This window comes from Onychomys torridus, chromosome 3 (assembly GCF_903995425.1).
Source record: "Onychomys torridus chromosome 3, mOncTor1.1, whole genome shotgun sequence".
NCBI classification, from domain to species: Eukaryota; Metazoa; Chordata; class Mammalia; order Rodentia; family Cricetidae; genus Onychomys; species Onychomys torridus.
The window spans coordinates 29,346,483-29,372,841 of NC_050445.1; the positions used below are offsets into that span (position 1 = coordinate 29,346,483).

Here is a 26,359-nt window from a genome sequence, read left to right on the forward strand (position 1 = left end):
CTTTCTCTTCCTCTCTCTCTATTATAATAAACTCTCCACATGGAGGCAACGTCTGGGTTGTGAATTACTGGCTGCTGCTGTTGCCATGCCCATATGGCGTGCATCTGCCCAGCCTGCCTCTGCATCTGTGCAGCATGTTTCCCTGCATGGCCAGCATACCCCCGGGGTCCCCCCACACAATAATTCATAAGACCGCTTGCCTTCTCAGAGTTCATAGTATTCTTACAAAGGCAGTATGCAAGACTTCCTGAGGGGAATGGCACAGAAACACTTTCTATAACACAGCTACACCAGTTACTGAGAGCTTTACAAGAGGCCAGGTGAGTCAGGTCATATCTCGAAGTGTAAATCCATTGGGTTAGGTGAGAAGGCAGTATTCAAAATGGTCAGAGTGTATACACAGGGCTATAGGCAGAAGCAGAAGAGGTCACGAAGGGAGCTTGAATCTGAGAGCTACTATCATTTGGGGTCCAGGAGTCTGCCTAAACTACCATTGAGATCATATCATCCATATGAAATGAGGATTCAGGGCATAGAAAGGAATCCAAAGTGACAAGGCAGACTTAGTGATTTTTTTTAAGTTTGATTAAGCATCATTGGTCAAAACTGAGTGCTTGTTTTGAATTTATGTGGCAGAGACACATAGCTCAGAGTCCTGGGGGTTAATATTTGTTTTAAAACCATTCTGCTAAATATAAATATTAGCAGTGGGACTATCAGAATATGTATATGCAGTTGCAGCATTCCATGTTTTAGAGAATTTGATCTGTAACTTTGGGCCTAATGCTTACTGAGCTGGGTAAGAAGACTGCTTAGGAAGACTGCTCATTTTGCAATGTATTTATTATCCAGTATATATTTAAAGAATTTATAGGAACTTCTAGTGAGGTAGATTGATTATAGGTACCTTCCTGAAGCCTTACCTTGCCCCAGACAATGTCATTAGAGTCAGGCCATTTGATGAACACATTGTTTTCCTGTCCTCGAGTAAATGTTAGATAGTGTGTCTCATTGCCAGAAATGGCTGGGTCCTGTAGTGACAGTTTAAAGATCACAGATATGAGTGAAACATATCTAAGGAAATTCCACTCCAAACACTGACAATTCATAATGCAGAAAGAATAGGTGACCCAAAAAGTAATATTTTTTAAAGTTAGACTTGTCTTTACTGAGTCTGTTATAAAAATCAATAAAATAGAACATTGCCAGAGGTACCCAACAGAGGATGCATAGTTCTTAAGGGCAATCTCTTTCAAAGAGAATAAAAATCTGTATCAATAAGTGAAACTTTATATAGTATAGAAAGTACCTACCCAGAGCTGTAACTAATATAATGGGGGAGGGGATTACAGAAACTGAGATACAACATGACATGAGTGATTTTTTTTCCAATTACATATAAATCCATTTAAAAAAGTAAGAGGGGAAGGAGAAATAAGAATTAAAGGAATATATTGATGGTTAGCCATAAATTCTGTATGGTTATATTTGGAAAACAATTCCAGGAATAAACCAGATTAGTAAGACATTGCCTTCAAGAGGAGGGGCCAGTTCTACTGTGTAATAGCAGTATGCCTTAGGAAAGCAAACTTTATTTTATTCTATGGCCCAACTTACTCATATCTAACGTGGCCACTTCCACCTATTGCATCTCATACTGATCCAGCTCATCTCTATATTATGCTGGTTCATGACTGTCACACAAAAACATCACTATCTGAAATTATTTTTCTAATATTTGTCTCTTGATTGCCTCAGCCCACTGAAATACATACCTTCTTAAGAAAAGAACATTGTCTTCTTTACTAATACAGAATCCACCCTCTCCCTATAAACACCAATGTTCAACAGATATTTGAATTAACAAATAACAGAAGTCATATTCTAAGTTTGGAAGCTGGAAGATTCACTTGCAGATAACTAAGTAAGCTGGCCTTCTGGATCTGCTTGTGAGTTCAATAAAATGTCGATAACATCCCTAAGATTCATCACTTCTGGTGATGATACCAAAATGGATTTGGGGGGGCAGAGAGGGGGCCAAACTTTTTGAGATTGTACTTTAATTACAACACTTCTTTCCCTTCCCTTCCGTTCCCTCCCCTTCCTTCCTTTCCCTTCTCTCCCCTCCCTTCCCTTCCCTTCTCTTCCTCCAAACCCTCCCAGTGGATACATCTACAAACCCCCCACACCCCTACGACTCAGGGAACATTGCAGAGAGTGGGTGCAAAGCCTGTAAGAACTAGCAAATCAGGAACTTTACTGTGAGACTGTCTCCTAGGAACAACAGAAGCCACACCCATCCAGTCTCACCAACATGACTGCCAAACACGAACTGAACAAGAAGGACACCACCAAACATGCCAGACTGCACAAGGAGAAGCCCAAGGCAGTCTTTGACATCCCCTTCTTCCCTGGGAAGATATGCAACTGAGACACAGCTGTACCACTGAGGCACGGCCAGGAGCAGTGTGACATTTTATTTGCTACATTCATTGTTTTCTTTCCACAGTTCTAATTTTAGTCAGAGAAAAATATCAGTGGATGGCTTCCAGTGGTACTAAGCTATAAAAAAAAAAAAAAAGACTTCTTTAAAGTAATTTTCACTTTTCTTTCCTGCTTCATTTGCTTAAATTTTTAAAAATATATATATTTAAATGTTCACAGGAAATTTTCAAAATGTACAAGAAGTTTTCTTGTAGCTGTCATCCACTTTCTCCCAGTGGCATTATTTTGGAACCATAAAGACAGGAACCAAAAGTCTGTCATAATACCCACCAGAATCAGAATAAACCTCATGCCATTTTTCTTCATTTGATTAATGCGGACACTGAGAGTTTGAAAGCTGGAGCTGAGGGTGAAGTCCAACTTCCGGTCCATGTAATCGATGTCTACATGCTGGACATCCTAGGAAGCAACAGACAAGGTGCTCAGTGCTCTGCAACAGATGTTCTGCAGGTACACTCAGTGTCCTGCAACAGATGTTCTGCAGGTACACTCAGTGCTCTGCAACAGATGTTCTGCAGGTACACTCAGTGCCCTGCAACAGATGTTCTGCAGGTACACTCAGTGCCCTGCAACAGATGTTCTGCAGCTACACTCAGTGCCCTGCAACAGATGTTCTGCAGCTACACTCAGTGCCCTGCAACAGATGTTCTGCAGCTACACTCAGTGTCCTGCAACAGATATTCTGCAGCTACACTCAGTGCTCTGCAACAGATGTTCTGCAGCTACACTCAGTGTCCTGCAACAGATGTTCTGCAGCTACACTCAGTGTCCTGCAACAGATGTTCTGCAGCTACACTCAGTGTCCTGCAACAGATGTTCTGCAGCTACACTCAGTGCTCTGCAACAGATGTTCTGCAGGTACACTCAGTGTCCTGCAACAGATGTTCTGCAGCTACACTCAGTGCTCTGCAACAGATGTTCTGCAGGTACACTCAGTGCCCTGCAACAGATGTTCTGCAGGTACACTCAGTGCCCTGCAACAGATGTTCTGCAGGTACACTCAGTGTCCTGCGACAGATGTTCTGCAGGTACACTCAGTGCCCTGCAACAGATGTTCTGCAGGTACACTCAGTGCTCTGCAGGCTCTGCTACTACTTCTGACCTTGCCTGGGCTCCTAAATTCCATCTCCTAACACACACGCCTCTGTACATACTTTTCAATTTCACATGCCCAAAGAAATCGCTTTCTGATTCCTGCTCAAAGCTCACTGGTCCACATACTTCATCTGCTTCTTCAACTACTGTTCCCTCTCTCCTTTCCCTCCCTCAATTCCTGTCCTCCTAACCCTTCAAATCTCATATGTGGTGAGCCCATCAAAGTGCATTCAAGGATAGATAGTGAAACTCTCCTAAACAACACATTATAGAGCTGGTGGTTGTTTGGTTGTTCCAGTAAATCTTACAGAGTTTATTCACTAGAGAAATATATTATTTTTAACTGCCTCTACACAGCCCCAAAGGAGATTTCCACACTTGAAACTCAGTTAACGCCAGAGTACTGAACAACAGGTAAAGTCAATATTCAGATGAAAAAGAAAGCAAGCTGCTTCTTTTTAGCCCTGAAGTGGAACTCTCCTGCATTGCCTCAGGACTCTAGGTGAAATGCATTTGGAGAAGCTCAGACATGTAGAAAAGCCAAAACTAAGACAAGAACGAACTAACATACTAATGATATTAATGACTTGGGTAAGTTGGATCTATGGAATTTTTTAATCTTGCATTCTTCTTATATTTTTCTCATCTCTGTTTAACAAGTACATCATACAGTGTGTATAAAAAGACAAAAGTGCAGCTTGTACATAGGTATCAAATTATCTTCAGTGAGAGGATCACTTTATTCTCATTTTATAATCCTTAATCCCACCCTCCCCCAAATCTCAGCAGATGATCTAAAAGCCGAGAAAGAGGAGTGCCCGAGAACTGACAATTGTATGAGCTGAAAGAGCACACGTGTCTTTCTGCTTGTTGACCGCAGCTGTGTTTCTCAGGATTTACTTGGGGAGCTAGATTATGGGTTATGCACATGTATGTTGCGAAGAAAGCAAAGCTAGATCTGCAATGGATTCCTTTCATACTGTCATTTAAAGCTCATCTCTACAAGATGCCCATTTCTGAGTTTCTAAAGTCACAGCTGGAACAACTCATAGCTACTGCAAATGATCCCCAACGGCAGGCAATGAGTGACAGCATGCTGCAATCATCCCACTGCCTCCTGAAGGATACATATGCAGCTCTTAGTTATGAACCTTACATAGCAAGGTTTAGCATGCAAAAAGGTAGCATGCAGTATGTTTAAAATGTAAAGCATTCTACAGAAGACGATCACCACAGCTACTTTTCTTCTACTAAACTAACCACTGCTTTAATTTGTATGAACCTGTTTTCATTACACAAGTAAGCTAAAAAACTAGAAACAGAGGAAGAGGTTCATACATAGGGAATCTGGGCTGCCACCATTGCATCATACAAACTGGTGATTTCATCTTCACTCTGGTATCCGTAGCGACTCAGCTGGAAACCTAAGGCCCAATATGGAATCATGGCTGGCCGACCAATCAACTGGAATAAAATAAAATGCTAATTACTACAATTTCACCCTTCCATGTTGCATACATTCACTTAGTCACCGTGCCACACACCATAATTATTTTGAAAAGTCTGTATTAGTTTAAAGTATTAGTGATTAATCAACTAATTAACCAAAATAAAAGTCTATGTTGTTTAAAATAGTCTAAGTGAAATAAATGGATGCTACTAGAATTCTTAAGGAAGAAATTTGAACAATTCTTTTGAGTTCTAAGAAGTCTCACTCAAGATAAATAAGGAAGTCAAATATAGAACAGCCAGGGAGGTGAAGCACAGAAACATTGTAGCTGAGGTTTCCTCCCATTGCCTAGCCATTCCTTCAGAAAACCTGACACATTCATAATGAATCTTCATCAGAAACTCTTCAATAGACTACTGACCAAGTGATCAAGACATACATGGGTTATTGGCATGCTGTCAGTACCTCATAACACTACAGTTTGATATGTCAGCTTGAGTGAGGTCTACAAAACCACTGTCAAACAGAAAAATGTAAAACTCCTTAAACAACTGTTTTAGATTGCAAGAAGTATAGCAGTTCTCTCATAGGAGCACCCGTGAGTAAAATAAACAAAAAGGATCTTATCTCAGTGTTAAGAACATGGTAGCAATGTGCACCAAATATGTGATGGTTTATCAATGGATAGACAAGTTTCCAACCTGTGTGTATTGCTGAGTTACAAGTTCAGGTGTTGGCCCCAGAACCATATAGAAGTCCAGAATCCCTCCTATGGTGCGGTATGTCAGGGCAGGGGTAGGCTGAAGTGTCACATCTGTAAAGATTTAAAAAAGCCAAATTGGTAAGTAGCCATAAGTTACCCTGATGGAGAATCTATCCTGAACTTTTCCATTTTCACCCTCACGCTTTAACATCTTCCTCCTCTAGAAAGTATTCTCTTAGGCAGTGGGTTCAAGATGGACTCCATATGCCTAAAATAAAATATACAATCCCAACAACTTATGTCACCCTATGGAAAATAAGCTAAAATGTCACAGAAAATAAGGGAACATAGAGAGCCAAAATTTCACATTTCATACGTGGTTTGGAATAGTTAATAAATCTTGAATTAATAGGTGATTGAGTGAAAGCCATTGTATCCAATTTTCCTTGCCCTTGAATGGCCTTATTTCTAGTAACATCCTAGACTCCAACAGGGTCGTCACAGTTGTCTCTGGTGGCATATGCATGTGCATCTCTGTCTTACCCATGGCATTGCTGTTCAACAGGAGCACTCCAGTGGCATTGCCATCCTCTTCCAATGCCATATAGTAAGGGTGAACACCATAGGAATTCTTCTTGTACTGTAAGAAAGAACTATAAGGTAATTACAAATAAAAACCCAATAAATTGCATCCATATCACAAAGCAAACAGTAAACCCATACTCAACAGTGAAAAGTTGTGTTCCACAGGAGTAGAGAAATTAAATGTTTTACAAGCAAAAGGGCATGAGGGCATATGCCCTTTTGGATCTGAAAGCATAATTTGTTAGTGCAAGGAAAGGCTGATGAATATAGAACCATTTATGGACACAAGAATTTGAATTAGTTTAGATAAAGAGAACATGATTGCTAATTATATTCTTGTTCTTACCGCTGGTGGCTCATCCCGAGCAAACATTCCCCATGTGTTCCAACTCATGTTTCTTCTGAAAGATTCATGCTCTGTTTCCCCAAAGCCATAGATGTACTGAGATGGAAGACGAGTTGAAATGGAAAGGAACATCTCACTGAAGGTGAAGCCAGGGAGTTGAGAATCCCAACTGCAATACAAAAGCAGACTTCAATGCTGAACTACAAATCATAGGCCAGAGAAAACACAAAACCTGTTTTGGTGCCTAATTCACTTGGAAGCCCCCAATTATTGGACATCTGATCCTGATTCAAGTGTTATTAAATGAACCAGATCATAACAGTGGCCATAATTCAGCTCCAAGTTTCCACATTTGCATCTCTATTCTGTGGTTTGCAAGACTAAGAGTCCTTTTGCTGGGTCATGGGCTCATTAAGGGAGAGAGAGGGAAAAGAACATGTCTCATTCATCCTTTTATTCCCTGTTCTTAAAGCCTGATACATCAGCTTGTAGGAACCTATGAATGAGGTATAAAAAAACTACTGTGCAATAGAAAAATGTGAAACTCAGAGGCAGGCGGATCTCCGTGAGTTCGAGGCCAGCCTGGTCTAACAAGTGAGTTCCAGGAAAGGCGCAAAGCTACACAGAGAAACCCTGTCTCGAAAAACCAAAAAAGAAAAAAGAAAAATATGAAACTCTTAGAACAACTGTTAGATTGCAAGTAATTTCCTGAAGACAGAAAGCAAATACTGGATACACAGTTAAATCAACAAAAGGCACACACAGGAAAAACAGACATGCATATGTATGTGACAATCTCTAATGGGGCAGAGAACTTCCTCTCAGGCAAAATCCACATCTTCAACAGCAGGACAAGACCTAGAGATAACATAATTGATGACTGACAATCCTTGCATAGTTCACACCATGGAAAGGCTTTGTCTATGGTAGGAATAGGAGCAATGACTGTAGGAAGCCATTTCTCTCCCTGGGGACCTCTGTGCCTCTCTCCTGCTTCCTCAGCTATTTCTTTCTTTTTTTTTTTCTTTTTTCTTTTTTTTTTTGTGGAGCTGAGGATCGAACCCAGGGTACCACTGAGCTAAATCCCCAACCCCTCCTCAGCTATTTCTTAATGATGCTTAATTGAGAACAAACTCATGACATATGAAATCTGTCATGCTTATTAAGTAGAGTTTTCTGTCCTAGTTAGCAATTACAATAAACAGAACAAATTTTCTTTTTTTCTGAAGTCAAATAACACATCTTCTTAAAAAAAAAAAAAAACTTTTCATTATTTCTTTCTGAGTTAAATGAGTAGCAGAAAATCAGTTCCCTACAGAATCAGAAGAAATTGATGTTTACTTTAACAAACATGTGCATAATACTATGTTGTCTCAGAAATTAGTGGTTCGCTTGCTGTGATTACAATCATTGTAATTAGATCTACAGTCGCTTTGATTAGGACCAAATAAACAGAGCTTACATCACAGTACTGGAGCTTTTCCGTCTGATTTGGAGTCCAAATGGGTTGGTTTTAACTGTGACATCATACAGACAGTTCTCAGAGGAGCCAAGTGGCGAAGGAGGGATGTTCAGAGGTACTGGGACCTCATATCTCTTGTTAGTAGGGCTATAAATCTGGGAAGGAGAAAACCGAGTTTTAATGGTATCTTCAGCTGACACTAATGCATATTGAGAGTTCCCATTACAGAAGTTACTAAAACTGCTGGAAATGAGTTAGTGTCTCTTCTATGTGTTTCCCACAAAGTAGACTCATGCTTTTCAGGGAGACAGAATAGGTTTTTAATGACATGTGTGATATAGAATATTGATCATAATAATCTAAGTTCACATCCTGACTAGCTATCTACTACCTTTCTGACCTTTGCTTCTGAAGGTATCAACTTATGCATCTGTGTGATGATATTTTATTTGTGCTGAAATGTGGTGATATTTTATTTGTGCTTTAATAAATAAAGCTTGCCTGGAGATCAGAGGAAAAAGCCAGCATTATAAGTAAACACAGAAGTCAGGCAACGGTAGCACATGCCTTTAATCCTCTCACTTGGCAGGTAGGGATCTGTCAGGAGCTCTGTGAGTTCAAGGCCACACTGGGGAACAGAGCCAGGCATGGTGACATACTCCTTTAATCCCAGCACCAACCATAGAGATCTGGAGGTCTGTACAGACAGACAGGAAGTGATAGAGCTGGGCAGGAAGAAGAAGTGATGTAGCTGGACGGAGAGAGCAAATCAGGTGGCAAAACAGCAAGGCATATAGGCGTGTGTCAACAGGAAGTATCTTGCTTTTGGAAGCTGTGGAGTTGGTGAGGTGAGGTCAGCTGTGGCTTTCCCTATTTCTCTGATCTTTCTCAGGTTTTCACCTGTATATCTGGCTCCATGTTTTCTATTAATAAGACGCTTTAGAAATTTGTGTACACATCTGTAACATAGAGATTTGCACTAACAGTTTGTTTGTTTGTTTGTTTGTTTGTTTGTTTGTGACAAAGTCTCAATGTAGCTTTGACTGGCTTGGAACTCGCTACTCAGACCAGGCTGGCTTCCAATTCACAGAGATCCACCTATTTCTGCCACTTGAGTACAGAGATCAAAGGCATGCACTACCATGCCTGGCCATTAACAGTCTTTCAATGATCTCATGTGTACAGAGCCTTGAGTCAAAAACATCCATGTTACGAACCAGCAAGAGTAACATGAGGATTACCTTGACCTGCAGCATGTTTTCTGTATGGTAGTTCACATTCAGTTTAAGAGAGCTGATCTTTCCAGAAAGAGGATCAGAGACGATGTTTGTAGCTGCTGCTGCCCGGGCAGATGTTGAGTCTGCCAGGAGGGCCAGGTCCATGGTGATGCCAGTGGGCTGGTACTGAATGTTACTGGCAGCATACTGGGGAATGGTGTCATAGAAACAGGTAGGCACTCCAGGAGTAGTTGTGTGCTGGAATAGTAGGAAGAATTCTTGGTGAGCTTCTACACAACATTTTGAAATGCTAATCACTGAAGAAACCAATTAACACAGAGTAAGCTTCTAAGAACTTTGAAATAGGTTGAAATGTTCCTTTCTGAGATAGATAGATAGATAGAGAGAGAGAGAGAGAGAGAGAGAGAGAGAGAGGAGAGAGAGAGAAGTCCTAAGCCTTGGTAGTATGCATGTGACATGATGGAGATAAGGTCTTTGCAGATGATCAAGTTAAGATGAGGTCATTAGGGTAGGCTTTAATGCAATATGACTAGTACACTTGTTAGCAGGGAGAATTCAGACAAACAGGCAAGCATACAATTAGGAGAGCACCATAAAGTCATGAAAGCAGAGATCTTACACAGGCTAAGAAATGTGATACACTAGTAACAAACCACCAGAATCTAAGGGTGAATAATGGACCAGATCTCACTCATGGTCCCCAAAAGGAACCAACCCTGTTACAACACCCTGATCTCTGACTTCATGATTCTTTCTTTACCTGAGGATAATAAAATTGGTATTCTCTAAGTGATTTTCTAGTGCTATAGCAGCCATAGCAAAGGATCCAGGTTCAATTAAAGTCACAAGTGTGTGTGCACACGCGCGCACATGTGCACACACACACACACATACACACACTCACCTTCTGTGAAGAGTGAAGTGTGAATGATGATGGAACAGAAAGCCTAATCCGGTACCATAACCCTCAGTTAGGGTCCTCTTTGTGTCTCCTGCTTTCAATGCAGTTGCTAACTTTTTCTGATTTTATTCTCTCCATCATTCAAACAGATTGGACAAGACTTACACTTTCCATTTAGGATTTCCAGTAAACAAAAGCTGTTTACTTACAATATTAAATGCACAGTGTATACTGTGATGGTAAGACTGTTTTACTAGCATGTATTGGTTCCAAAAACAATAAGTTTTGTGGTAATATTTTTTATAAATCCATATAATAAAGTTGGACTATAATCACCCTTGTATTACCCTCTTATCCCCTCCTTCCCTCCCTTTGATCCTTTTTATCTTCTCTAATAGTTCAAATTAGGATTTTTTTAAATGATATAGTTAAAGAGGCAATTAGACTGGCAATGATTTTTTTAGATGCAGAGTAATTGTGGGAAACCTGTATAGATCACCCATCACATGGAATTCACAAAATGCATAACATCATACCCTCAAGATGACCGTCAAGTCATCAATCAACCTTTTCAAAGTGCTTTCCAGGTGTCCAACTACTTGGTGCAAAATTCTTACAATTTCCTGGCCATTGCAGTCATTACCTCCCAGAGGCACCCCCGCTGCTTGCAGCTCTCCTCGGAGACCACAGGATCCTCGGGGAAGCAGTTAAACTTGTCCAGGTCACTGAATACAAGAGTCCACTCAATGGAGAATTCTTGTCCTAGTTTCAGCCCTGTGAGGTTATTGATGACCAACACCTAGGGAGAGAAGAGACTCCAATGACAAACCAGGTGACTCAGAGCTATGGAGACAGTGTCATTGGCTGATGGCCAGGAAGTCAGGACCATCAGCTTTTTTCCAATATCACCTTAGAATACTTGGAAGTTGTTTGATTCCTGACCTTTTGGGGCCACTGTCAAAGTATGGAACGTGGAGCAAATTAGCCATATTAAGGTGTGAGGATCACAGTGCGGATGTCATTTTTAGTCTTATTATCCTTTTGGTATAGTGCTTGTTAATGTGACTAATGATGGCAGTAATTAACAGATCAGTTTTACTGAGCATACATATGAGCCAAACACTATGACAATCATATTATACATTGTGTGCATTAATTCTATAGAGTGACCCAGTGCTATGAGTACTATGGTCGTCTCCATGATACAGATGTTATAACATGTATAAGATCTCACAATCAGGAGAGAATAGCCAAGATCAGCACCCCATCCTGCTTAGAAGTTTTGTCCTATCCTGTGCTACATGTATTTTCTGGAAGAAAGACAGTTTACCTAAGAAACAATGCACTTCTCGGGTCTTAAGTGAGAACACCAATAACTAAAATGCTTTGTATGAGTTTATCAGGTAAGGAAATCACTCAGTGATGACTAAATTAGAATATAACTTAGGTTTTTTTTTCCCCCACTTACATTTTATGTGATAATATAAAATAGCTTTATAGAAATAGAAGCAAGGAAAAACATCAGCTGTGTCTCAAGGGTAGTTCTAACTTTAACAAATGACAAACTGTAAATACTCCCCTGAACTAGGACAATTTATTGAACCTCATTTTTACCATTCCATCTGAGACCATCTTATCTAACTTTTTTTAAAAAGATTTATTTATTTAGTTTACAGAAGTGGGTGCCAGATCTCATTACAGATGGTTGTGAACCACCATGTGGTCGCTGGGACTTGAACTCAGGACCTCTGGAAGAGCAGTCAGTGCTCTAAGAGCATCTTATCTAACTTTAAATGAGCAGAAAAGAACTTCTCTTAGGGCTCTAATGTCAACAAGAGACATTATTCATACTCGCACGCACACATTTCTCCTGGATCCTCCCTATGATACGGTTGGTGACTATCTCAGCAAGAAAATTGTCGCTGTGACTATCCAAATTCGTGAAGGCAAGAGAGGGAAAGCTGCCAAAATCCCAGGCCAGTGCTTTCAGCCAGAGTCCTACAGATGGAACGATCTCTCACCTTTGCTGAAGCATTGTACTTGTAGCTTGAAATGGGGATGATATTGTTATTAAGTAAGACATTAAGACCAGTTGGCTCTTTGTCCAGCCCCAAGATTCTGATGTCTGTAAACATGAGGTCATTGGGATCCACGTAATTATTATTTATAATTTTTGCCTGTAAATGATTCTGGGGAGGGGGAAGAAAATCATTTTAGAGATTGAATGTACAAATTCAACAACTCCTGACCCAGGCTGTCTTCTTAGCCTCTGTTTTCTTTTCTAAATTCATCAGTGGCCACCCCTGGCACAGATTGTTTCAGACACCAGCACTCTCTTCTTTGGTTAACTGGCTCTTTTCTGATTCTATTATTCAGAAAATATGATCTTGACATGTAGCATGCTTAAGTGGTTACAAAGCAAAGAAAGAGACTCAAACATTCACAAAACCCAAATGACACACAAACATCAAACACACATAAAAGTGCCATAATAATTTTTAATTTTTATCTGAACATTAATAATAAAAGCTAAATTTTATGAATGCTTAATGTATGCCAGACAATATGCTTAAGCATCTTGAATATACTATCCCATTTAGATGGTTCAGCAAGTTATGAGTTTGCAATCTCCATTTATTTTCAGATGAAGATACTAAAGCACAGAGAAATTAAATGACTTATTTATAGAAACACAGTTGAAAAGCAGCAAAGCTGAGCTAAGCCCAGAAGGCAGTGGGACTGGACTCTGAGGGAGAGGGGCACACCTTGCTAAGTACAAAGAATACAGTTCCCTACAAACAAATACGCCCTAGTGGAATTGGACAGGATTTCAAAAGCAAGAGAGTGGAAAGAGGAGGAGGAGAAGGAGGAGGAGGTGGAGGAGGAGGAGGAGGAGGAGGAGGAGGAGGAGGAGGAGGAGGAGGGAGCTGTTTCAACAAAGGTACAGTGGCACCTGGACCTACATAGGCCAAAAGATGAACTTTGACCTAAGTCTGACATATATTAAGTAGTCCAATATAGATCTTAGAGTTAGATATGGATAATAAAATTTCACAGAACACTAAGGTTCTAAGGCCAGGCAAAGAGTTCTTAGACATGACATCAAAAGGCATGATCCAGAAGAGAAAGATATTAGGTATAGCCAAATTTAAATGTTTGCTTTGTAAAATTCTTTAAGAGGAAGAAAGGAGAAGCCTACATACAGAAGAAAGTCTTTGCAAAAATATTGAATGAAGGATAGGTATCACAGACATTTAAAAACCATTAAAACTGAGCTATTAACCAATGCCAAAAAACATCCAAATCTAAATATGGACAAAGAGGTGATTTTTTTTCAGCCAAGATATGGAAAAGGCAGATATAGACATATGCAAAGATTTCAACATGATTAGTCATTGGAGAAATAATAAGGCAAAGTTAAAGTCACCAGAAATGGTCACACAGAATAGCTAAACTGAAAAAATGTCAACAGCCTCAAACAGCATCACTTACATATTGGTGGTAGAATTATAGACTACACAGCCACTTTGTGAAAACAGTTCAGATGTTTCATACATAAAAAAGCATGTGCTAATTTAAGACTTCAGCCTGAATTTCAGAGAAATAAAAGCATACATAGAACACCAAAACCTCAAAACATAATCACAATAGGAAACATGAAATATATGTTCCTTAAAAATGGTACTTACAGATGTAACAGAGAAATCATACAGAATGTACTTCCTTTCTATCACTGTGCCTGAAAGAGATGGGTAGACGTGTATGTTCCATTACTCTGGGAAACAATGAAACTGTGGAGTTACATCCTCCTCATTGGGAATACTTCTGTATATAGTTCTGCTCATCCAAAATCACATGTTTTTTAATCTGTGTAGAACCTTAATGGACTACTTTCACTGAAGTCACATGGCCCTCTGTGGCTCCACTTGCCAGCATTTAAATATGCTGATTTTCATTATGGTTCTCTATCATATTATACCATGAGCTTGTCAAGATCAATGTTTATGTCACATTCATCTCTATGCCTTCCATGCAGAGCAATAATGGGTATCAAATATTAATAAATTCTAATTCCACTCAGCCTAAAAGCTTCTGTGTTTTAGTCATATCAAAACTTACAATGAAAAACACAAAACCTACACCAGATATATCTTTCTCAATGGTAACTGAAACAGTGCCTTGCTAAGGTATTGCTTGATGTTAATGATGATATGCAGAAACAAATAATGAAAGAAAATGCAATATTATTTATTCCATTGGCCATGTCAATAACATAGGAAGGTCTACATGTGAAGCTGGCTAATGGAATTTTCAGAATGAGTTTTAATTTTCCAAGCTACTAAAACCTAAGATACTAAAGCATACAACAGTGATAATGGGGTTGGTGCCTTTTTGGCAAAGAATTTTCACTAAGAACCACCACTGTGATTCCATTTGGAAGTCTACCTTTAGACACACCATCATCCCAGTACAACTGGCCATTTGCTTCTCGCTTATAGTCCAAGGCAACAATGAGGCCCAAGGGATTCTTCCGGCTGAGGAGAACAATTGCAAGTTTCAGACAATAAAAGACAAGCAGAAATGGATGAATTTGCCCATCGATGAATGTACCCCTTGATGAGTCTATCCCTTAATGCATAGGGATGGATCCTCCAGAGTCCACCCCAGAAACTGAGTATATACTAGCATTGTGGAAACACGGGTGTGGGGAGATACCAGGATGTGGAAAAGAGAAAATGCAAGAACAATGGCAGGGTGAGGTGGTTCCTGAAAACTAGGTTTGTGATTATTCTAACAATGCTTCTAGGACTCTGTAACAGGCACTCTCCAGGATGTGTCCAGATCCTGTCATCTGTAGTAATCCACTTAACCCTCAGGTGATAAAAGATCAGGCCGTCATCTTCTCCAGTTTATCGGTAACAAGTATGACACAGATTTGCTGTCCAAGCTTACCATATGTAGGATGTTGTCACTCCAGAGTTAGAACTCAAAGTCTCCAGAATCTGAGCCCTGAAACTCCAAGTCATGCTGACCTTTGCCTCCTCCTAAATTTGTCTCATGTATTGGGGAATACATGGTAAGATAATTTCTGTCCCAAAAGAAATCCTCATGAAAATTATTTTGACTATTTCTATAATCTGATTCCATCCAAATAGAAGAACTACAAAACTGAGAAGGAAAGTGAGACTGCATCTACCCTCTCTGAAGACAATGAAGACAATTTGGGGCCCTTGAGATGAGGAGAAGATTGCCAACAGTAGCTACATTCATTTGGCCCATCTCCTCTTGATCCTTGCTTGTCTCCTCCAGGAAGCCCCACTGAACATCAGAGTAGTTAGAAGACACTGGGTCTTACCTGGCCTCTGTGGTTTTGTGTGGCTGCTGGGTGGGAAATATGTAGCCGCCTCGAAGGTGAAGCCCTATCCTGTCACCTGGTAGTACCATGTCTACAAACTGTTTCCTCCATTGGATAGCCAGTTCCTAAGCAACAAAAGGAAAACAGACCAGATAGAGGACTGCAGACAAGAAGGACCATAGATATCCCTTAGTCAAGTCCTCACTTTAGAGACAAGAAGATGGAGACCTCCAAAGTGAGGTGATTTCTCCAAGATGAATGGTTAATAGGGAGCAGAGCTGAGACACCAACCTCCCCTCTTGTTTATCTCTCACCATACTATGTTTTACAGTTTGTATCTTGGATGTCCCCCAAAGTCTTATGTGTTAAAGTCTTGGTCCCTGGTTCAGTGCTACTGGGGGCTGATAGAAACTTCAAAGGGTGGGTTTAGCATGAGTTTTTAAGTCATTAGAGTTTTGCTCTCAATAGGGAATTGTAAGGCCCTGATCTCTTCTTTTTACTCTCTGCCACTTTGTAGTCATGAGGTGTTTGTTTGTTTGTTTGTTTGTTTGATTGATTGTTTGTTTGATTTTTAGCATAGTTTTGTTCCTTCTCCTGCTTTCAGAAAAATAGCCTGCCACTACTAGCCCAAAGCAATAGAACCAAGGACTAGAACTTCTGAAATTAAAAGTAAAAATATAGAGACCCTTTCTTCTTATAAGCTTACTGCCTCAGGTATTTGTTGTAGTAACTTAAAGTTGACTGACACACTGTAATTTCACTGAGCTTGAATTCTCTGCTTCCACAGACAACAGTTAATGCTATGATTAGTCCTAATTATCAGCAAAGCAATCAGATTGAGATGATTGAGACAGTGAGATCCTATAAACCTATGGCAGCTGTTGGAAATGTCTTCTTCTGTGGCATGAATGTTAATGTCCTTCTAAAGTTTGTATGTTGGAAACTAATACTGTATGTGATACTACTAAGAGATGATTCCTCTGGACAAGTGGTTGAGTTGAGTGACAACTCAGTGGTGAGAAGCTCCCACTGATGAAGTTGAGAAGACCTTGATCTTGGACTTTATAACCTCCAAGATCTATGGACAATAAAGTTCTGTTGTTTATAAATTATGCAGTGTGGGGTCCTTCATTATACCAGCCTGAAGAGACTAAGATGTCTCAAAACATTCTCAATCAACTGACTGTAAAGGCTTGTGAAATATTACCATGAACTCCCAAGAATTCTGTTTTAGAATTTAGAAGAGGTCTCTGAAATGACAGAAGCCACCTTACTTACTGTCTCATAGTCATACCAGATGGCATCTGGGATATAGGCTTTCACTTGGTCCATTCCCTAAGGAAATAAAATCAGTAAGCAATATTAGCACACACACACACACACCTCTTTATAATTTAGAAAGCACCTTCACATCATTGCCCCTGGCCCTCTGAATAATCCTAAGAGCCATCTGAGATTATCTTACTATACCAGTGAAAGCACATGAACCCAGAAAGGCCAAACAGTTTATTCAAAGCCAAGCTGGACCTAGAAATTAAGTTCATTTGGCTTCTGCACTCATGAATTTTCTGGAAGCAGAGAGTTTCACTCTTGGAGTTATGCCATCTATTAGTGCAGAGTAGGCGAAGCCAACCACATCCACAAGAGAATAAAGTCACTTGTTGAGCAAAGCCAGTTGTAGTTGAGACACCAGCAGCTATCTTTTTTCTTGATTGCTATGTGAGCAGACTTAACAAGATGATCAGTATCATAATAATCCTTCCTCCACACTTTCCCTCCTTACACCTTTACAACCTATTCTGTCTTCCCAACCCAATTCCCCTGAATAAGAGGATATATAGATAGTCTGTGCACATGCATGAACCTATATACACCAAGGCATTCAAAGCCCATTTCAGTGTATGATCACATGCCTAAGAACATAGTTTTTAAAGGTAATTTTATAGCATAGAATCTGTTTTAGTTTATGCATCATTGTAACCAAGAATTCTTACTTTCCAAACATTCATGATTGTTCTCATTTATATTTATATTTAGACTTAAGCACAATCATATACTCAACATTTAGATTATCAGCTATCAAGCTATGAGAACATCCCATTCCATTTTTCAGATTACAAACATACTTCATATAACACAGGTGTGATAAGGAGTCCAGGCCCCCATAAGAACTGTTCATGCACCTCCCATGTGGCTGGGTCTTGATAGAACCTATAAAACATAGAGTATATTCACAGTGAAGTGAGTGTAATTTACAGGAGGAGACAGCAACACATATCTTAATGGACCTTGTTACACTAGCAAGGTAAAGGAAACTTGTGATCTGAATGGGAGACCTTGGTCTAGAAACTCACTCATGTACGAGGGGCCTTGCTACTGTCTCCCCGAGTGTGTGAGCACGGTAGAAGAGGGTGTAGAGATAGGGCAGTAAGGTATAACGGATGTTCAGATAATGTCTCGAGGATTCCAACAGCATAGAGTTAAGGCCAAAGGCAGCAGGGTCCTTATCCTAGAAGGAAATGCAAGAAATCAGTGAATATTTCTTTCTATTGTGATACAGAATTTTCCTAGATGAACACAACCATGTTCTCCAGTTTGGAGAAGGTTGGAATATTTTCAGAACTCAATTGAGCTTGGTCCCCTTGTTTTATGGCTGGAAAAACATCACAGATCATGTGAGTTCTCCAGAATAGACATGTATTCAAATGGCAATTTTCACTTGACAGATTCTTCTCAGTGCAGACTATAGACATCCCAGGTGGCAAGAAGATACTGCAAGGGTTTCAATGGCCATAAAAAAGTCCCGAGTGACAAGAAGATACCGCAAGGGTTGCAATGGCCATAAAGAAGCCAAAGGGGATCTACTTCCTACAGAGACATGCCCACACATATTTGAGGTACTTCATATTTCACTTGAGAGAGAACAATAATAATCATTTGATCTAAACTTACTTTTACAATTTTTAAAAATCCATTTACTTAATTTGCATTGCCTAACTATGATATATATTCCAAATCTTTTCTCTGGAATTTTGTGAATTTGCACTTTTTAAGGTTTTTTTTTGGGGGGGGGGTAGTTTCCGCTGTAATTGTCTTAGCCATCACAGTTAATTTCATTTTCTACACCCCAAAGATAATGGCCTTTATATCTTCCTTGGTATATTAATACAACATGTAGAAACATAATAAAGACTAATTTTAGCAGATTTTATCAAGGAGCAAACAAAGAACCCTTGAGCAGAGCAACCTAATTTTCCTAGGACCTAGAGGTAGACATTTGCCATCAGTAGTACGCATTCATTTTGCTCATTCTCTTCATAGTTCAGAAGACCTGAAAGATGTATATATCACATTTGACTTCTCATCTTGTATCACATGATAGAAACTGAATTTTGGAGAAAATTATGTGAATCTATTCCTCTGCTTTTCTTTATGAGGCCCAACTCTTTCCTAAATACAGCCAGCCATTCTATGACCCTAGTGTAGAGTTCATGAAAACACTAAGGCTAAACACAGAAAAAAATAGACGTTTCCGACTGAGAAAATGTAGAGCTGTACTGGATGTTGTGCTGATTGAGACCCTGAGATGTGGTTTCTAAGACTGAAGAACCCAGCTCTACCTAACTGGCTGATGATTAACTCAAGTGCGAATCTTGAGGCTGTATCAATGTAAAATATTATTTCTGTTAGCTTTTACACTGCCTTATGGAATTATATTTTACATCAACTTCTACAACTTTAACACACAAACTGAAGTGTGCTAAAAGTATAAGCTAAGTTTTGAAGACTTTGAACAAGATGTAAGGTAAGTAGTTCAAACACTAATCCTTTATGCTGAACACTAGTTAAATAATAATGCTATGAATATATTGAGTTACAAAAGATATATGTTAAGTGTCCCCTATGTGTTTCAACTTCCAAATTTAAATTTAAAAGGACATGCAGAGTTCTTGTTATAATTCCATTGGAAAAAGCTACTTTAGGAGATAACTAGATCTTTACCCTAGTCACCTGGGGCAGCTGAGTGTTCTTATCTACCTGAGTCTTGACAGGTCATGTTTTGTGAACTCTACCTATGTTCTCTGCCCCAAATCACCTACTTAGACCTTCAGAAATAGTTCTTCTCTCTCCAGAACACAAATGTACAAAGGAATCGAAGAGTAAAATACTTTGAAGAATTGACTCTACATCTCCCTAGAAGAGACATGTCATCACACAAAGTCAAGAGCCAGAACCAAAATGATCATGGACTTACTCACATGAGCTGCTTTTTATTTTTGGCGCATGTATGTGTGTGATATATGTATTTGTGTGTATATATGTTCTCCTGTATGTGAATACATTGTCTGAGTTAGAATTTTTAATTGTCATGATGAAACACTATGACCATAAGCAACTTGGGAAGAAGAGGTTTATTTTACCTACACATCCACATTACAGTCCATCATCAAAGGAAGCCAAGACAAGTACTCAAATAAATCAAGAATCTTGAGGTAGGAACTGATGCAGAGACCATAGAGGAGTACCTCCTACTGGCTCCTCATGGCTTTCTCGGCTTCATTTCTTCCAGCATCCAAGACTAGCGGCCTGTGGGTAGTGGCACCCATAGTGATCTGGGTCCTCCTATATCAATCATCAACCAATGCACCATAGGCTTGCCCACAGGCTGCTCAATTGAAGCTCATCTTCCAAAATGCCTCTATCTTTTGTCAAATTGACATAAAACTAGCCAACACACACACACACACACACACACACACACACACACACACACACTTATTTGAGTGTGAGTTTAGAGATCCGAAGTTGATGCCAAGTATCTTCTTTGGTACACTTATTTATTGAGGCAGGATCTCTTGCTGAACTGCAACTAACCCATTCAAGATAGTGTCTCTAGCCTACTTATTTTGAGGTCCCCTTCCTCTGCCTCAAGAATGCTGCAACCACAGAGCACTGCTATACTTGCCCAGCTCTTACCAGGCTCTGATCATCCTAACATTGCTCCTTGCATTTGTGCTGCAAGCATTTTATCCATTAGTTGTCTCCAAGGCCACTTTAATGAGTTTATTAAAAGCAAAGCCATTGTGTTTGAAACATTTCAATTGTAACTTATTTTATTAAAAGAAAAGAAAATCACTTTTTTTTGGTCCTGCTGTACTATAAACACATTAAGAAGGACTTTGAACTACTCTTATAGACTTGCCCATCAAAAATTATTATTTTAGATAAAAAAGCATTATGGTAGAAAGAATCATGGGATGTGATAGAGGGCTGGTCTCCCAAACTTTTCATAAAAAACAGGATGTTATAACAAGATAATAATACATTTGAGATCACTGACCCCTTCATAATCTTTCTTCCTTGTTCTCTCTTATGTATGAGTAATCATATTATATTAATATTTGTATTGATATACTATATTATGTATGTTATCATAATATATTGATATAGCTAATAGTTACATTAATAATTTATATTAATATAAAAATTGACCTCCCAGTGTCCCATCTTATACAAGGTGATAACAAGTGATTGAAACAGCGTAGATTTTGTTGGTGGTCGTGGTAGTACTAGGCATTGAACCCAGGGCCTCACATGAGTTACCTTTGTATGTTCTGAGACAAGTCTTCTTATGTAGGCCCAACTGACCTAAAACAATCCTTCCACCTCTGTCTGTTGAGTGCTGGGATTTACAGGCATGTGCCACCACATGGGATGTGATAGAGGGCTGGTCACAGCACAGAAGATGTGCCAAAAGTTCTCACCTTTGTGGATGAGTTTTTGAAAGCAATTCAATATATAAATATTTATCCTTCTCACGTTTTCATGCTTATACCCTGCTTTTTAGACATGCCACTCAGATTTGGTTACCTTTGTAAAGTGAGGGCCAGTATGTAGGAGTTTTCTATAACCCCTCTTTGAAAGCAAATAGATATTATTCAAGAACTTCCTACTTCTTTTTGTTTGTTTGTGTGCTTTTGTTTTGTTGTTGTTGTTGTTGTTGTTGTTGTTGTTGTTGTTGTTTTTCGAGACAGGGTTTTCTCTGTGTTGCTTTGTCCCTTTCCTGGGACTCACTCTGTAGCCCAGGCTGGCCTCAAACTCACAGAGATCCGCCTGCCTCTGCCTCCTGCCTCCCGAGTGCTGGGATTAAAGATGTCTGCCACCACCACCTGGCTAAATAACTTATTTATTTTTATTTTATGTGCATTGGTGTTTCCCTGCATGTATGTCTGTGTGAGGGTGTCAGGCCCCCTGGAACTGGAGTTACAGACAGTTGTGAGCTACTATGTGGGAGCTGGGAATTGAACCCAAGTCCTCTGGAAGAGTAGTGAATGCTCTTCACTGCTGAGCCACCTCCCCAGCCCGAACTTTCTATTTCTTTTCTTAGAGGAACTCACCATGTATGTAGGCCCATTGTGATTCCTGGACAGTGGATAAAATGCTCCAAGTTGCATCCACCTTCTACAGAGTTCCTCTGTGACATTGTTTCTGTAGCCACAGATGTTGGCCCCTACCTGGAGAATTAGCACATATACAAACAAGTGATTACTAAAAAGGCAAAATCATTTGCTGTATTCTTATGTAGAGGAGGGAAAAGAATCTCTTTCTGATATTATTTAACACTTAAAAGATCCGAAAGTCTCAAAGCAAGCCCCAGAGAAACAAGAGGATGTTCATTTTAGGATATACTAAGCAAACTTTCTAGATAAGATGCCTGTATTGAAGTCCCTTCCTCATCATTCAGTCCCAAATCTCATACTTTCCTATTCATTGTTACACTCCTGGCAGGATTTTTTTTTTCTTTTTTCTTTTTTCTCTTCTTTTCTTTCTTCCTTCCTTCCTTCCTTCCTTCCTTCCTTCCTTCCTTCCTTCCTTCCTTCCTTCCTTCTTTCTTTCTTTCTTTCTTTCTTTCTTTCTTTCTTTCTTTCTCTTTTTTTTCCCCGAGACAGGGTTTCTCTGTGTAGCTTTGCGCCTTTCCTGGAACTCACTTGGTAGCCCAGGCTGGCCTTGAATTTACAGAGATCTGCCTGCCTCTGCCTCCTGAGTGCTGGGATTAAAGGTGTGTGCCACCAACGGCCAGCGGATTTTTTTCTTATACTTATACATTTGATTCATAGTAATTCTTTCCTACCTACAGAGACTGTATGTATGGAAGAGAAACTAATGTTAACATTTATATCATTCTGTCTTCAGAACCATCTTACAGCACACATAGAAACTGATTTTGCCAAAACAAAGACCATGAGACATGTTCCTTAGTTTTACAGATACCTTAAAGAATGATAATAGAAAGAGTAACAAAGGACAAAGGTTAAGAATGAGGCTTACCATGGGGATGCCAAATAGGTTAAACTCAAGGATGCTGGGGATGGACCATCGGAGATCATCCCAGGTGGCTGAATTGTTTCCCAGCCAATGAGCAGCAAACTTGCCAGACCCAGCAAAAGTAGAACGCGATAAAATGAAGCTCCTCTTGGGAGAGAAGACAGTTCCCAGGGCCCTGAAAAAGTTCAGCCAGTTGTGCATGAGGCGATCTGTGACCATCTAGAACCCAGCTTATGCCAAATGCAGCAATGGGTTTTTCAACCAAATGGAAAACAACAAAACTGAAGTATCAAAAACTAGACTTGCACACAAGTCTGCCATTCTTAAGAGTTGCTTCCCAGTTTTGAGTAAAGCTTAACATCCTGTATAAGATAATACAGATTAGTCCCAGCCTCCAAAGAAATTTCTTTCAGCTTCTGTACTCCTGATTATAATTTTTATGAATTCTCTCACTTGTTGGATCTGATTTTGGTCTGGCTCTTTTGAAGGACAATATATGTCATGTATCACAATGAGTTGGATTCTGGCCCCATCTACTCTAATCAGTTGGGGTTTTTGTTGTTGTTGTTGTTTGCATTTTTGTTTTTTTGTGGTGTTTTCTTTTCTTTTTTGTTTCCCTCCAGGCCTTACTGCCTTGTGTATAATCCTGCTTAGCATAATAACCCTGGCTCTGGTTCAGGCTGTGTCTTGGTGTGGACTCTTTACCCTCATTACCTTTATAGCACTGTTGGTAAGAGGAAGATGTGTTCAGTTTACACAAAGAGAAACTGAAACAGGATCAAGAATGCAGCTGAGAGGTTACAGTTGAGAGAAGGCGTTTAGGGAGTACAGACTAGCAAACATGCATCTTATTGACAGTTTAGAAGAAAAAAAAACAAAAAACTTATTGGAGATCCTTCTATTTCTTTTCCTTCCTTGTCTGGGTCTGGCCTATTTATGATCATTTTATGATCTCTGAGAAGATCTGCCTCCTTTCAGCCTGGAGAGAGATAAATTTCACTCAACTTAGCCCTCTGGCTGCTGTTCCCAAACTATTTTTTCCAACTGAAGTTGTGTTATGTCTTGAGCGGATCAATGCCTCCAGATCTGATGTCCTCACTGAATGAAAAATTATGGAGGCCAAAGTCAGGTATGAAGAAGTAACTAATGCATGACTCAAATATTTACTTTTTAAATCTAACAGTACCTCATGTCCAAAGGTCAAGGTCCATTTATCTTTACTGTTTTCTAGAAATTTAACCTGTTCTTCCAAGACCAAGTATGTCATAAAGACATCTAGTTCTTACTGAGTCACAATTGCTTTTTAACTATTAACCAGAACTTTTAGAGCGTACTAACAAACTCAATTACGATTTTATAGCACTTTTATCACACAGAGGCACTGGCAGTGAAGCAAGCTGAGACTCTTTTCTCAACACTCTCTAACTCCTGTGGCTCATTCACTGTCCTGCTCAACCCTCATTCTTAGGCACGGGTATCTAAGAGGTTAAGCATATTGGATCAAGGGGGGACTGATGGGAACTTGCTGTAGTTCCATCATTTGAGAGACAAGGAAACAGAGTCTTGTTTATTTGGTCTATTTTCTGAGAAAGATAGGAAAGGGAGAGGAGGAGGGGATGAAGGAGGAAGAAAGAAAAAGGAGAAGCAGGGGTGGGGAGAACAAACAAAGAGGAAGGATAGGAGAGGCAGGGACCATCTGGCTGTTTCTTTACACTGTCTTGACTTCCCATTACATTGGGCCAACCAGGAGAGAAAGAACCCTTGTCCAGGAAACACGTATGTTTGGATGTTAGTAAAAGCAAACTCTGAGAAGATCTCTGGTTCCTGATCACATTGCTTCTCTTTTCTCATCTCTGCTTCTTCTCACTCACTCCCTTCCTCTTCTCACTCCCTCCCTTCTTCCTCTTCCCATTCCCTTCCTTATTCTTTCTTTCTCAGGAAAGAGAAGAAATGTGATCAGGAACCAGAGGTCTTCCCAGAGTTTGCTTTCACTAATGTACAAACATACGCATTTTCTGGACAAGGATTCTCTCTCCTGGTCAGTCCAGTGTAACAGGAAGTCATGACATTGTTGAAAAACAGAAAGAGAGTCTGTCTTTGATCCAACAGGTCCCATCATGCACTTGTTTTTCTCAAGCCATGCATTTACTCCATTCACATATCTTCAATGTACCATCCTTCAAGCTAAGGACAGGATTTCAATAAAGGAGTTTATAGTCCAGCAAGAAGAAAATGAGCATCTAAAATTATGAAACAGTGATTTTCATGTTGTAAAATGAATGCAAAAATAATTTTGTTTATTGTAATATGAAAAAATATAGCATATAAAATAGTCATGAAGGGATCTAGAAATGACAACATAGGTAAGCTTCAAACTTGGGAAATGGACAAGACCAGGAAGGCTGTCTTGTTTGGGACTAATAGCTCATGAAATATGTAGAAGTATTTAGGTCTGGAAGACATAGAAATTAAGTATTATCTGAGCATAAAGTATGAGAAGTGGCAAAGGAGTGAGAAATTAGGTTATGAAATATCTCGGTCTGTCTTAGGGGCTTAAATTTTATCATATAGAAAAGAGTATAATGTAAAAAAATAAGTCCTGGGGAAATAAATGAGAAAACTCAAAAGGACCACTTTGACAGCAGAGTAAATGGTTCTTTTTGAACTTTAACATCCATTCAACATATCTTGAGGGGTTGGTGAAGGCTGTTTTGATTCCTGGGGTTCAGATTGAGGCTCAAAGATGCTGAACTTTTAATATCATTCCCAGAGATGCTGATGTTGCCTGGCCTTGACCATACTTTGAATTGGTAGAGGATAGATTATTTGGAGATAGTTTAAAGTCAGAGGGGTAAGCAATACACAGCCATTAATGAGAGAAATAGTGAGGACTATAGTTAAAAAGTGATTATGGAAAAAATAAGAGATGATTATGATTAAATTTCTAAAGTAGAAACAAAATAATCAAAGGCTGATTTCAGGTAGAAGTAGAAATACTTAAAGATGACATGAAGTTTATCATTTCAGAGTCTGGGCGATAACAATGGTGTTGTCACTAACCAAGACACAGATTTTAAAATACTAGTCAGAGTGTGATGGTTAGTGTGAAAAAGGAATTAGAGCTATGTGACTGGTATTTAGGACACCATGAGACACTGAAAAGAGAGATGGTCAGAAGGTGCTTATGTTATGTACACACACACACACACACACACACACACACACACAAATATGGATATTTATATGTCTGTTCATCTGTGTGTGTGTGTGTGTGTGTGTGTGTGTGTATTTGTGAATGTAATGGCTCCTGGAGGCCAGAACAGGGTGTCAGATCCCCTGGAATTGAAGTTATAGGTTATAAGTCACTTAACATTGGTGCCTTGTACCGAACC

General features: G+C 39.5%; 1 protein-coding gene across 1 annotated transcript in view; it reads right to left on the bottom strand.

Annotated features, from left to right (window-relative positions):
* Mgam2 (maltase-glucoamylase 2 (putative)) overlaps positions 1-26,359 on the bottom strand; it is an 83,375-nt gene that overhangs the window by 29,869 nt on the left and 27,147 nt on the right. Inside the window, exons 15-32 of the mRNA XM_036181843.1 lie at positions 22,971-23,142; positions 22,040-22,156; positions 17,996-18,150; positions 17,768-17,852; positions 16,920-16,976; positions 15,642-15,766; positions 14,732-14,820; positions 13,975-14,024; positions 12,307-12,474; positions 10,929-11,084; positions 9,388-9,621; positions 8,147-8,301; positions 6,685-6,853; positions 6,297-6,393; positions 5,752-5,864; positions 4,939-5,064; positions 2,776-2,904; positions 924-1,031 (exon numbers count right to left, since the gene is read on the bottom strand). Of these exons, the coding sequence (XP_036037736.1) occupies positions 924-1,031; positions 2,776-2,904; positions 4,939-5,064; positions 5,752-5,864; positions 6,297-6,393; positions 6,685-6,853; positions 8,147-8,301; positions 9,388-9,621; positions 10,929-11,084; positions 12,307-12,474; positions 13,975-14,024; positions 14,732-14,820; positions 15,642-15,766; positions 16,920-16,976; positions 17,768-17,852; positions 17,996-18,150; positions 22,040-22,156; positions 22,971-23,142 (2,305 nt within the window). The remainder of the gene's footprint in view (positions 1-923; positions 1,032-2,775; positions 2,905-4,938; positions 5,065-5,751; positions 5,865-6,296; positions 6,394-6,684; positions 6,854-8,146; positions 8,302-9,387; positions 9,622-10,928; positions 11,085-12,306; positions 12,475-13,974; positions 14,025-14,731; positions 14,821-15,641; positions 15,767-16,919; positions 16,977-17,767; positions 17,853-17,995; positions 18,151-22,039; positions 22,157-22,970; positions 23,143-26,359) is intronic.